The sequence below is a fragment of the Condylura cristata genome, unplaced genomic scaffold (assembly GCF_000260355.1).
Source record: "Condylura cristata isolate star-nosed mole 26May11 unplaced genomic scaffold, ConCri1.0 scaffold00030, whole genome shotgun sequence".
NCBI classification, from domain to species: domain Eukaryota; kingdom Metazoa; phylum Chordata; class Mammalia; order Eulipotyphla; family Talpidae; genus Condylura; species Condylura cristata.
Window position 1 is genome coordinate 12,300,206 of NW_004567131.1, and position 13,798 is coordinate 12,314,003.

A 13,798-nucleotide genomic window follows, 5' to 3' on the forward strand; every position below is an offset into this window, starting at 1 on the left:
CCCTCAGCAGTGTACTTCGTTGATCTGCCTGTTCTGCTCCCCACTCTGTTCCCAGTGAATCCTCTCACCCTCCGCATCTCTGGTCTGTACCCTAGTTCTGTATGAATAAATAAATAAATCTTCAAAAAAAATTTAGAAATCACTTTCTGTTCAAATAGCAGAAAGGTGGTTACGGCTATCATCAGTGGGGGCAAATTTACAGCAGGAGGACAGGCCAGTGACCCCACAAAGGCTGAGACAAGTGAAGCGGAGAGTGGAAGGTGTCACATGGGGCCTCAGAGGCAGCTTGAAGCGCACTGGACCCATGGAAACCAGTGAAAAAATGAGAGTTAGCAGGCTGTCATAACTTTAAGCAAAAACATTCTGCTGCAGTCAGAAAGTGAGCACAGGAAAACACTGTTGTCAACCCACTCCTGAATCTGGGTTTGATTCCATCCAGTGCCCGGAGCCCAGCTGTAAGGAGACTAAGAAGCCAGTCCCCCACCCCCATCTTGTGCCCTCTCTCCAGGGAGAGGGGTTACCTCTGAAACCTGAGACCCTCCTGTTATGGCAAGTTTCCTATGGGAGAAGAGTTCCCCCTAAATCCCAGCTCTGCCACATAATTGGTCTCTCAGCACCTCCCTCTCCCTTAGGACCCCCTCCTTGTTACCCCCTCTCCCATCACTGTTCCTTTTTTCCAAACAATGCCCTCTTCAAATAAGCCCGACTGTCCCTTCCCTCCTGCAACCCCCTTTGTCTCCTAAATCCCTCCCTGCTATCACTCCTTGCTTTCCATCACCCCTTTCTGTGTCTCTCCTCACCCCCTCCGCCTCACCCCTGCACCAATACCTCTAAATCCCAGTGGGTTAGGGGAGGGGATGATGTTCAGGCCCTTTCAACTGCTCCTTTCTCCAGAATAAAATCCACACTTCCTCAGCATCACCCTGTCCTGGAGAAGCCGGGTGGGTGGTAACCGGCCTTAGAAGCCACCAGCTTGTGAGTTCAGCACTAATCTCTGTCACCTGCACTGAGCTTTGTCACCTCTGGCAAGTTACTTAAACTTAAAGCCTCGGTTGTCTTACCTCAAAAATGGAGCTATTTTTGTCAACTCTCACAGGGTGGCTGTGTAGACACTGGCAAGAAGTTAGGCCAACCATACCTATTAAGATGCTATGACTATGACAGGTCATTAACACTGACTTCTGTCAGACCTGTAAGGCAGGTCTGGTATTCCTATTCTACTCTGTCTGTGTCCTACTAACAAACTCCACCTCAAACCCAGCTCTAGTGACTGATTCTAGGTGAGCACCTGCTGAGTCCTGGCCCCATTTGCCTGCACTGTACCTGATGCCGCCCACCCAGAGCCCGATTCCCTATATACCATCCAGCCAGGACTCCTAGCCAGTCCCAAACAGCCTGCCACTGCTCACCCCTGGTAACCAGCCATGCTCCAAGGGGAAGCCCCCGACAGTGTTTATAAAACAACCTGAAAATACCTTCAGGGCAACTGAGCCAACACATTGGCTCTGAAACAAGGTGAAACAGTCACAGTAGAAACTTTAATAATGCTTGGGCCAGAAGATGTTCTGGGTCTATTGTTTTTTTTTAAGATTTTTTTAAATGCATACAAGAACTGGGGTGTAGGCCAGAGGTGGGGAGGCTGCTGAGAGGATTCACAAGAGACAGAGTGGGGAGCAGAACAGGTGGATCTGCTGAAATACACTACTGAGGGGAGCAGTGGGTGAGACAGGAGAGGTCTATTGCACCATGTGGCTTAGCTCCTTGGCTAGGAATTGAACTCATGCCTCAGTAATTGGCAACAGCTTGATAGCCCTGAGACTTAACCCCTGTACCATCAGGGAGGCCTCTGGGTCTATTATTAAGAGCCTGAAGTCATAGCTATATCCATTTTTCTGATAGTAAATAAATAACGAAAGAAAAAGGTTGTAAGCCAAGGACAAAAAGACACCACTACAGACGACAATGTGTCCTCTCCAGGACACGCTAAGATCCAGACACACCATGTGCAGAGAGCCTGACCCAGCATGAGTGTTTAACAGGTGATGTTTATTGTGACCTCCATTTTTTTGTGTGTGACCTCCATTTTTTAAAAAAAGATTTATTTATTTATGCACACACAAACTGGGGTACAGGCAAGAGATGTGGGGGGGGGGGTAGAGGATTCACCAGAGAGAGAGCGGGGAGTAGAACAGGCATATGAACTGAAATACACTGCTGAGGGGAGCAGCGGGCAAGCAGGAGAGGTCTGCCACGCCATGTGGGTCAGCTCCCTGGCAGGTCGAACTCATGCTGCAATGGCTGAGGATAGATAGCATCATAGTGCTGTGCTTTAACCCCTTGGGCCACCAGGGAGGGCCTCGTCTGAATTTAAGTCCTAGTGTAACTGAAGTTAGAACATTGATTCTCAAGGAAAATAATCTTTATTTTTACACATAGCAAGCCTTACATAGGAATGTTTTGCTGCTTTTAAGGTATTTTTCAGTGATGTCTTTTTCAGGGTTTTAATTATAAAATGCCCGAACAATTTTGGAGTAGGGCCTCCCTGGTAGCACAGGGGGTTAAGTCTCAGCACTATAAGGCTATCTGCAGTCACGAGTTCAATCCCCAGCCAGGGAACTAACCCACATGGTGCAGCAGACCTCTCCTGTCTCCCTCACTGCTCCCATCAGCAATGTAGTTTAGTAATCTGCCTGTTCTGCTCCCTACCCTGTCTCTGGTGAATCCTCTCACCACCACCACCACCCCCAGTCTACACCCAGCTCTTGCATACATGCATTCATGCATAAATAAATGATTGAGAGTAAACTTGAAGTCAAAAGTCATGCCATATGATTTTAAGATAAGTTGGATAAAAGTTGAATAGAAAATATTTACTTTCTTAGAGGGAAAAAACAACCAAATATCAGTAAGAGAAGGAAAAAGAAATTGAAAGTGAAAAATTGAAAGCAAAAGAGAAAGACAAAGTGAAAACAGCCAGGAAATAGGAGAGGGCAGTTTTAAATATAGGTAATTCGATATACTTGGCTCCAACCTCGGGCTTTCAGCCTGCATCCAACCCCTTCAAACTGCTCCTCCAATTACCTGCTACCTGCCTCTTCCCTGCTTGGCTCACCCCAAGATACTCATTACCAAGTCACCCTCCCCTGGGTCTTTAATTCCCAGAGCACAAACAGCAGAGGCTTAGGCTTATCATAAGCCTCCACCTTCCCTGTCTGAGCCAAGACTATGGGAAGATTTTCATTTGAAATTATCTAAGCCTTGGTTTTCTAATAATTGGAGATAACATTGCACAGGGTTGTTTTATGGGAAAAAGTAAGAAACACATACATTGCTTTGCCCAGAAACATGCTCAATGTTGGTAACCTATTATGCATAATCTCCTTGAATACCTTCAGGAAATTTTAGTTTGTTAACAAGTCATCCTCCAAGTCCAATTTCTTTTTGTATTATTTTTATTGCAATAACAATGGCTTACAACAATGTAAATAATTTACAAATATAGGTTCATACCTCTTCAGATGCATTTTACAGCACCACCTCCACCACCAAATTCCCAGTCCTTTATCAAATCCACTGGGCCCCTTACTCGCTCTGCTCCTTACCCTCTGCCCTCGCCTCTGGGAGCTTCAGTTCTGTAGCTGGGGTCCTATTTTAAGGTAAGGTTTACACTCTTTCTCCACACATGAGAAAACACGCTCATGCACCCATGAGATAACCAACTTATTGCAACTTCCCCACTTCCCCAGAAGTAAAGCTTGGTGGGGCTGGGTCTTTTCAAGTCAGACTCAGAAGATGGAGCACATACACTTATCTGGGCCACCCCCAAAGAATCCACCACTACGTTGTGAGTAAAAGTTGCTGCAGAGAAGACAAACAGCTGCTGACTCTGGAACCCACAAAAGCGAGCATGCCAAGACAGATCCCTACATGCCCTCCCCAAACTCCCTGCATGAAAACTGCCCTGGACAAAGAGCATCCCGCAGACTCTTTAGTGTCTCTCTCATGAAATTCACAACCAAGGTTTATATGAGAACAAGAAAGAATCAGAAAGAAACAGAAAAGAAGGAATTATACAGAACTAGGGTCAATGCCAGTAAAAATGTCTTAAAAAAAAACAAAAACAAAACACTATTCTTCATACCTAAGAAGAAAGGAAATGCCAAAATAATAAGATGTTTGAAAAGAATAAAAAGCTTTAAAACCAATAAGAGTTAGGAAATAACACCTGGAAAAAGACAAAGAGGGAGAATAAAAAATAGTAAGAAAAATAAAGGTTCCATTCCAGAAGGCTAAAATCCAGTTAAGAAGGTATCAAAGAGAAAAGGCAACTCCCAAAGAAATTACACTAACATCTGAGTTGAAAGGAATGAATTTCTAGATTGAAAGAGTCCAATGAATAGCTTGGGTGATAAATAAAAATGACCCACATCAAGTCACATCATTATATATATAAAACTCAGAACATGAAAGATAAGGAAACCTCTTAAAAGTTTCAACAGAGGGGGGAAAAGTCACATGCAGAGATGTGGAACAAAGACAGTATCTGACCTCTTAACGTCATTCTGGAAACAAGAGAACAGGGGCATTGCCTTCACAATTCTGTGGAAAAGAATTTCCTACACAGAATGCCAAACACAGCCAGGCTGGCAATGACGTGTAGGGGTAGAATCAACATTTTGAGGTAATAAGCAAGACCTCAGATAACTTGTGTCCACCCCACCCTTACTCGGAATGTTCCTGGAAAAGGTGTTGCAGACAAATGAGGGCAATAGATGTAGAAAGAGGGATATTGAGGATGTAGGGCCCATGGGATGGAAGCCCCAGGGTGAGAGACAGCATCAGGCCTAAGAAGCAATGTGTGCAGATGGGAAGAGGCCAGGCCGCGAGAGTAGGTGGGAGTCCTCGATTCATCCAAAGAAGAGAAAGGCGGTGGAATCTCCGGGGTATGTGAAGTGCCCAGGCAGATGGGGGCTACTGGATGGAGGGACAGAAAACACAGACACAAAGAACGGATGTCACCTCCAATAAAGCAAAGAGTCACCGGACATGTAATCCTGGCATAGCAAGTAGCAGAGCTGTGGGGAAATTCAGTCATAGTAGTGGAAATACTAAATACCAATTTAAATGAAAAAAGTAATTATAGTGAAGGACCCCGGAGGGAAATAAATGTACAAGTGGAGGAGCAGAAGTGGGCTCAGGCTTCATCTCCCCTGACAGGATGTCTGCAGGGAGTGTGAAGTATGAAATAAATGTCAGAAGCTGGAACTCTCAGCACAGGACTTGGACACAGAGAGGTGAAAGGTTGCTGGGGGTGGGGATGGAGAAGTGAGGAGAGGTTGTATCAGATCGTACATCTAAAGGCATCTGTGATGCTCAAGCCAGTCCTCCCCATCACGCAGGCTGGCATGTACATGTTTGGGTGTGTGGCCCATGTTTAGAAACTTGCCCATCTGGACTCAGGCCACATTTCCTGTCCCAATGCAAAACCAACCATCACCCGGCTATTCAGCATCAGCAAGGATTCTTGGCTCTGGATCCTAAGAAGCAAGTTAAATTCTAGCCCAAACAGAAGATTATTACTTCTGGCTTTGCCTTTCCAACTCATGGAAAGCAAGTTCTCAAAGCCTGATCACTCACAGACATCTCATGGTTTCTATTGCTTCTTACTCTAGATACAGGAATGCAGGTGACTTCAGGTTTGCATTATAAACATTTTGCACCGTGGTCTTTCCCTGTGGGTGCTGAGCGATCCTTCACAATGCCAAGCAGTGTTCCCTGACTGACCACCCCAAGCCTGCCCTGGCAGGCTATCGTACATGGAACTGCAGGGATCTCCAGATAGGAATATAACGTGAGCTTTAGCCTCCCCCTATAACTCTGTCCTCTGGAATGAGCAACAAAACTCTCCTCTCACAGGGGAAACTCCTATTAAAAAGGTCCTTTAGGTATTTGATTCACTGTGAGAACCTTTGATCCTACCTAACCCACTCAGAAGTCTACATTATCTCACAGTAGGCTGCTCATGTCTGTGCTTGTGCTTAAAAATATGCTGATACAGTTGCACAGTTGCAACCATGACAGAACAGATGAATGGCTCTGTTCTATTTTCTGAACATCTATTAGCTGCAGCAGGCTGAAGAGGTCTATTTAAATGTTTAGTAAGATACTGAGGAGCAAGTCAGATCTGAGAGAACACACTTTACTGTGTTTCCTCAGTTTTTGCCTATTAGTAACCAAATTTCCATCTGCACCTACATGGTCCATGAAGGAAATTTAAATCCTCTTGACAATGCTATAAATTCTATTTCTTAAAATAGTTACTAGTTATCTGTGCATTTTCAGCCTGCTCTTGCAAATTCATTTGCTTCAATACTGCATTCTGGTGAGAGCTAAATCTTTAGAAAAGTAGAAACAGGAGGTAGAAATATTTTCTCTATTCTCTATCACTAATTAAATTCTTGGTTGACATTAGCACTGTCTGTTGGTTCACCAATACAAGTTGGGAAGAAAATCTTTTAAAACTAGAATGTGAATATCACTTTCCAAGATGGTTCCCATGAAGGCGCCTGAGTTGCACCGTACCCAGGTCCTACCAATAGCCTGAGGAACAGGTTACCAAAGGGGCAAGAGAGGGAAAGGACCCCAATTGCTCAGCTAGAATAGCATCTCAGGAGTTGTAAACAGACTGAACATACAAGTCATGGAGAGGAAACAAATTGATTCTTACCTTGTGATTCTTACTTTGCCTGTTAATTCTCATAGCTATTATATTACATTTTCATACTCCAAATCACTGACTTTGCCCTTTTATGCCCCAAATCCATGTCAGAATGTGCAGAGAAAGCTGCAGAGTTTATTCCTAAGACCTGGAATAAGATGACCTTCTTGTGGCATGAATTTGATCCCAGGCCAGGGAGCTGAACCACATGGTGCAGCAGACTTCTCCTGACCAGCCTACCTCTCCCCTCAGCAGTGCACTCGCCAATTTGCCTCTTTTTCCCCCAACTGTCTCTGGTGAATTCTCTCACTGTCCCTGTACCTCTGGCCTGTATCCCAGTTCTGTATGCATAAATAAATCAATCATTAGAAAAAAATCACATTTTGATGACAGAAGAAGAATGAATACAGACTGTGGATCCCTCAGGCAAATTCATCTCTGATAGACAGAAGGAGGAAATGATAAAATGCAAAGCTGGCAATATTGATAGGTGGTAAAAACAATGCACATCCCTTCAGAGACCCACAACAGAAAGGGCCCACCCATCCCAGTAATAAAACCACCCCAGCACTCAGGTTGTCCTATGCATGGGTTAGAGATAAACCTGTTTCATGAGAAGGGTGTGAGTCTATTTTAAGGGTAAAACAAACAATAACCCAAAAAAAATTTTAAAAGGTGGGACGCGCACCTGGATTTAAACCTCAGCTTTGCTTTGTGGTTATGTTACTTTCACCTCTAAATTGTCAGTGATTGTGACTGTCCTGCAGCTGTCACAGGGCTGTAGTTAGTGCCTGCCCACAACCTTGCCATTCTTTATCACAGGCTGGGGAGTTGCCCTTCTTTATCTCTCTCCATTTCACTTCTGAATCCACCCATCCATCCACCCACCTTCACACACACCACCCATCCATCCACCCACTTTCTCTCTCTCCCATACACTATCACACACACACACACACACACACACACACACACACACTGAGGCAATGAATTTTCTGTTATCTTGACCAAGGATAACAGAAGAGTGTATCAGCAGCTCACCTTGCTTACTGGTCTGCTCTCTAAGGCACCTTTTCATCATCTGTCAGCCCCTACTTCTGTCTGAAACTCTTCAGTATGGATGCTAATTATGGGAACATATATTTTTTCTAATAATATAATAGTTTATTTTTAAATCATTTTGTGCCTTTTTCCATCTCAGTTGTAATCCCCGTGGGCTTCCCATCACCAAATCACCCATGTGCCATCACCATAGTCCAGTGCACTTCTCCCTCATTTTTGATTCCATTCCCCACTCCACTCTTGTAAAATATCTCTGGTATACAGATGGTTTCACTCATAGCAGGAGTATAATGGACCAGACGAGAAAATAACAAAAATAATGAACAACCATATACCAGAGACATTCTGTGGGAGCGAAGTGGGGAATGGGATCAAAAACGGGGTGGAGGGGGGGAATGCACGGGACTGTGGTGGTGGCACAAGGGTGATTTGATGATGGGAAACCTGCGGGTATTACAATCGAGATGGGAAAAAAAAATGTGCAAAATGATGTAAAAATAAACTTTGTAATAAAAAAAATATCTCTGGTATATAAGTGTTTAATCTTATTCTTATTCTTATTACTATTTTCTCTGTGGGAAACTTTTTTTTTTTTTTACTTTCACTCAAGGTCTATTTGCAATTACAAATTGCTAAATCATAGACATTCAATTTACTTTAAGATGTGACTGTCACCTGAATTCCTTGTACTTACTGATCAGGTCATATTGTAAGGCTCTGTAATCTTTACCTCTGTGACGTTTTGTGTTTTCGAAAACAAAACAAAACAAAACAAAATACCTGCATGTGTGGGTTGTAGTATATCACATATCCAAAATTTGAGATCACAATGTTACTATGAGTTAAAGGTCCTAAAATCAGCCTCCTTTGGCTGGAATAATGCTGATGTTTTGGATTCAACACATTCCACTTACTCAATAGTGTTAGGAATAAAATGACAGCAGGACATAGATTCAATTTAAACAATGATAAGGCCCCATTGACAAAGGAAACCCAGAATTTTACATCCATTAGCTTAGAAAGTGCTTTTCCTCTGGAGATAGCATTCATTAACAAACTACACAGGATATATAACAAGAGGTAATGTTATGTACACTATTAAACATTCTGCATAAACAAATATTAAAAATAAGTGCTTAACAGTTTTAGGTAGCTGTTCCTGTCCTACGTATTCCTTGAGCAATCAAATACAGGCCACACTAGCAGGTCAAAGTCTTGGGCTTGGGTGCAATGCCAAGTTAAAACAGATGCTTATTAAATTCTTCGATGATGCTGACAGTGGTTATTTGGTAAAGTTATTTAAAATATCCTACCTGCTGTGACTGCAATTTTCTCTTAAAGTTAAACCTTAAGACTTTTCGTTTTTTACTTGCATACTATTTTCACTAGTGTAAAAATACTTTAGCTTTTTATTTTTCCCCCAGATTTTGAAGTGCTACACCATTCATCTCATCCTTCCTAGTATTCATAAGCAGAAACATTGCTTCCCCAAAGACTGTCCCTTTGTCCTCCAATCTGCTTTAACCTTCCATTGTCCAAATGGTAAAGAAGATGACTGAAATGGTATTTTTTCACACAGTGACATTAAGTCACAGGGGCATATTCTCTTTCTGGTGGATTCCCCGTGTTACAGCTGGAACTATCAATAGGATGCTAATGACACTCTACACGACCCTTCCCAGGGCGGTCCAGTTTCCAGCTCGGTTCCTGGCTACTTCCCCGGGTCTTGCCTCAGAATTTGGCAAGGACTAAGTGCACAGCGCTCTGGTGGGCTTGAGTTCTATTATCTCACAACCGGTGCGGCGTAACGACGACTACCCTGCAAAGCGCTGGCCGGGAACAGAGAGCGGCACCCGCAGAACCTCATCTCAGATGCATAGGATCACCCGGCGCCGTAAGGGCCCATCAAAATGCCCTCACGACTCACTCGGGACAGCACGTCCCCGATCTCAGAGCGAATGTCATCAGATGCAACCCGTCAGTCCCCAGAGAGGCTCTGGCGGTGCTAGCAACTGCACAGCTTGGCCCGCAGGCTCCGCGCCCGCGCCCGCGCCCGCGCCCGCGCCCGCACCCTCGGTGGATCGCACGTACCCACATCGCCCAGGAAGTAGCCGTCCGCCGCCCGGGGCTCCATGCCACTGACTCCCCGGCGACCCGGCTTTACCGCGGGCGGCTCGGGCCGGGAGGCGGGGCCAGTGGGGACTCTGGGCTGCGCCGGGAGTTGTAGTTCCCGAGCTGGCGCGGCCAGCGCCGCGTGGCGGTCACCTGCACTCTACTTTGCTGTGGCCGTCACAGGCTTTGCTGGACAAACGTGTGACTGCAAAGTAGGTGTCCACGCGTTTTGTAGCGTATTCAGCTACAAAACGTGGCTGCCTGCAGAATAGGTCCCCCGGCTAAAACTCACTTCCATTCTTTACACTGATCGCGCCCTGGAAATCTCAAGAGTTCGCCAAGGTTTTATTTCCAAGAAGGACATCCTACCGCACCTGGTATTCATACGACCTGCTTCTTTCCTCGTTCAAGATAAATCATAAATTCCAAATGGCGCACATTAATTTAAATTTTTTAAGTCTCTCAAGTTCATAGAGACGCTTTTAAATTCCCCTAACAGTGTTAGCATATGAAAGCTGAGAGCCGCAGGAATGAAGAACTTGTTTCTAAACGATGCCAAGTTGGCAGATGAGTAAGAAAGCTGTTTTGTTACTTTTTGGTTTTGCTGTGCGTGCGTGGATGGGCGTATAATTATGTTTTGCTTAGTTTGCAAGCGACTTAGAAAGTTGAGTTACAAAGTTTTTCAACCTCACAAAATTTCTCACCCTTCTTGACCTGTGTTGAATGTACTTGTAGACGTTAGTTTTGGTCTGGTGAGTAAAAAATATCAGAAGTCACATGGTCTGGTTATAACACTGGCCTTGCAGAGAGTATGGTTCTTGCTATTTTCCCAGCTCTCTTGGGCAAGGCTTCTCTGAGGACTGGACTCTTAATCTCCAGGCCAGTCCACAGTGTTTGACAATATGAAACAATTTGAAAAATTATAAGGTTAGGTAAAAAGACAAAATGACTAAGTAATACTTAAAGAAAAAAATCTGAAAGTAAATACAACAGTGTATTGTTCACAATAACTTGGGTGGGATTCTCTTTTGGCAGGGTATATTATAATACGCTTTTCTATTTTTCATGTTAACTATACGCTTGTGTGTGACAAATTTTTAAATTTTCAACTTGGTAAGGCTCTCCTTTCCTTTTTAAAACATTTGTTTACTTTTACCTTTGTTTACTTTTATTCTTCCAAATGGGTGAGAGTATTTTTCCCTTCATATTGGGCTAGGAAACAGAAGGGGGGATGATTCTGGAAGGAACACTCAATACTCTCCCATAAATGTATATAGGCAGAAAGACAGGGTAAGTATAGGGCTCACTTGGCTTCTTCAGTTTCTTTTGGGGATCACATTCCTAAACTATCTGTTGTTCAAAGTCTAAAAGTAATTGTTCTTTATGCTTACCAGAAATTTGGAGTTGTATGGTAGACTAGTACCAGTTACTGTACAGCAAAGCCAGAATGCAAAACAATGTTTTTGGTATTTTGAGTTTCAACCACTATTAATGTATGGTTAAACTTGTTTCATCTATATATTTTCATTTCCCTATGTCTTTAGCTTATTTTGAGGTAAACACCAAACAACATATCATTTAATCTACAATTTTTAATAGATATCTCTGAAATATAAGGACATATTGAACATAACCCCAACACCATTATTCTCATCTTAAAAATTAATATTAATTCATTAATATAAAAAATCAAAATAATATTCCAGTATTGTTTACCAAAAAATCACCATTAATTTGTTTAAGTTGGAAAGCAAACATGGTCAATTAATTGCTGATATACCTCTTAATCTTCTCTTGAACTAGTTTCCCTCATCTTTACTTTCCCCTTCATTATTCATTAAAAAACTAATCAATTTAACTAAAATTTTCCACATTCTAGATGTTGCTCATAGCATCCCTTAGTGTCAATATCTTCCTATGTCCTCTGTATTTGCTGTCTCTAGGAAGTTGGATCGGTAGTCTAGATGTTTAATTAAGAGTCCAGTTACTTAGTAAGACTTTCATAAATCTATAAACTTCCAATTACAGTAAATGAGGGAGTTTATTATGCTTGATTTTCCCTCTTTCTGTGATAATAAATTTGATCAGTTGGTGCAGAAGTTGTCAGTCTTAAGTAACTTTACTAAAAAGTCTCTACCAAACACTAGACTATATGGGACAACAGGCATATGAAAAAATGTTTGACATCACTTGTAATAAGAGAAATGCAAATTAAACCCACAATGAGATACCATTTTACACCAGTGAGAATGGCACATATTTAAACAACTACTAACAACAAATGTTGGCAAGGGTATGGAAAAAAGGAACTCTCCTACACTACTGGTGGGAATGCAAACTAGTACAACCACTATGGAAAGCTGTTTGGAGTTTTCTCAAACTGCTAAATATAGAGCTTGCATATGACCCAGCAATCCCACTCCGAAGTATCTACCCAAAGGACACAAAAAGTGATTCAAACAGACACTTGTATCTCTGTATTATTGCTCTATTTACAATAGGGAAGACATGGAATCAACCCAAATGGCCAAAAATAGATGACTGGATTAAAAATAGATGCCTGTTGTCCCATATAGTCTAGTGTTTGGTAGAGACGTTTTAGTAAAGTTACTTAAGACTGACAACTTCTGCAACAACTGATCAACACAGATCAACTGATATGTGGCACATATACACAATAGAATATTACTCAGCAATAAAAAAAAAAAGATAAACCCATGCCTTTTGCAGCAACATGGATGGAACAGGAAGGGATCATCCTTAGTGAAATAAGCCAGAAAGAAAGAAAAAAAATACCAGATGGTTTCACTCATAGCAGGAACGTAAGGGATCATAAAAAAAAAAATTTATAGTATATGCATAATTAGACTTGACCAGCATATTAATCCTATGACATAAGTTCTGTTACTATACCACTTTGTAAATAAGAATACTTAAGCACAAAGAGGTTAAATTGCCTAAGCGTACCCAACTGGTGAGTGTCAGAGTTGGAATTTCAACTCAAGTTATCTGGGCCCAGAGGTTTTATTAGGTTTGATCTATCTTCAGTCTTACCAATTATTTTATAGCATTTTTTTCTATAAAAGTTGAGATAATTAATATTTTAGACTTTGTGAGACAACTGCTAGCACAACTAGTCAACTCTGCTCCTGTAACACCCATACATATTACATAAAATATAACCCACACATGATACATAAACAAATGTGTTTCATTTCCAATAAAGCTCTTTTTTGAAAAAGTAGTAAACCAGTTTTGGTCAGTGGGGATAGTTTGTAACCCATGTTTTATTGCATTAATTCTATCTTGTATGTATTCCATCAGTATTTTCATTTTATTGTTAGCCTTTTTTTTAATAGCTGTATGTATGTATGTATGTATGTATATGTATATATATGATAGCATGTGCTTTTTGGGGATGGAATTTCTTTCTTTAATAAAAATGAATTTCAACTGGGACCTCCTTGGTGGTACAAGGGATTAAATCTCAGCACTGTGAAGCTATTCATAGCCAATGTAGCATTATTTCTATCCCTGACCAGGGAGCTAGCCCACATGGTACAACAGATCTCCCCTGTCTCACCCATTGCTCCCTTCAGCAGGGTATTTCAGTCAATCCACCTTTTCTGTTTCATGCTCTATCTCTGGTAAATTTTCTCACCCTACCCTCTCACCTCCGGCCTACACCCCAGCTTTTGAATGCAAAATAAATAATTTTTTAAAAAAAATCACTTTCAGTTGCTTATCTTGACGGTTTTTGAGTAATAAATGTTTAAGAGATGATGGTATCTATCATCTCAACAACAGAAGCACTTGAAATGCCAGTAAGACTTCTTGACCCCTTACCTAAACTAAAAAATTAGAAGTACTCCACTGGTGGGGCCCAGCATTCACATTTTTTTTTTT

General features: G+C 42.1%; 1 protein-coding gene across 1 annotated transcript in view; it reads right to left on the reverse strand.

Moving 5' to 3' along the window:
* The window catches only part of ASB13 (ankyrin repeat and SOCS box containing 13), an 84,107-nt gene extending 74,153 nt beyond the window's left edge, over positions 1–9,954 (reverse strand). Inside the window, exon 1 of the mRNA XM_012731259.1 lies at positions 9,872–9,954. Coding sequence (XP_012586713.1) covers positions 9,872–9,914 — 43 coding nt within the window. The 5' untranslated portion in view covers positions 9,915–9,954. The remainder of the gene's footprint in view (positions 1–9,871) is intronic.
* Between the last annotated feature and the right edge of the window lie 3,844 nt (positions 9,955–13,798).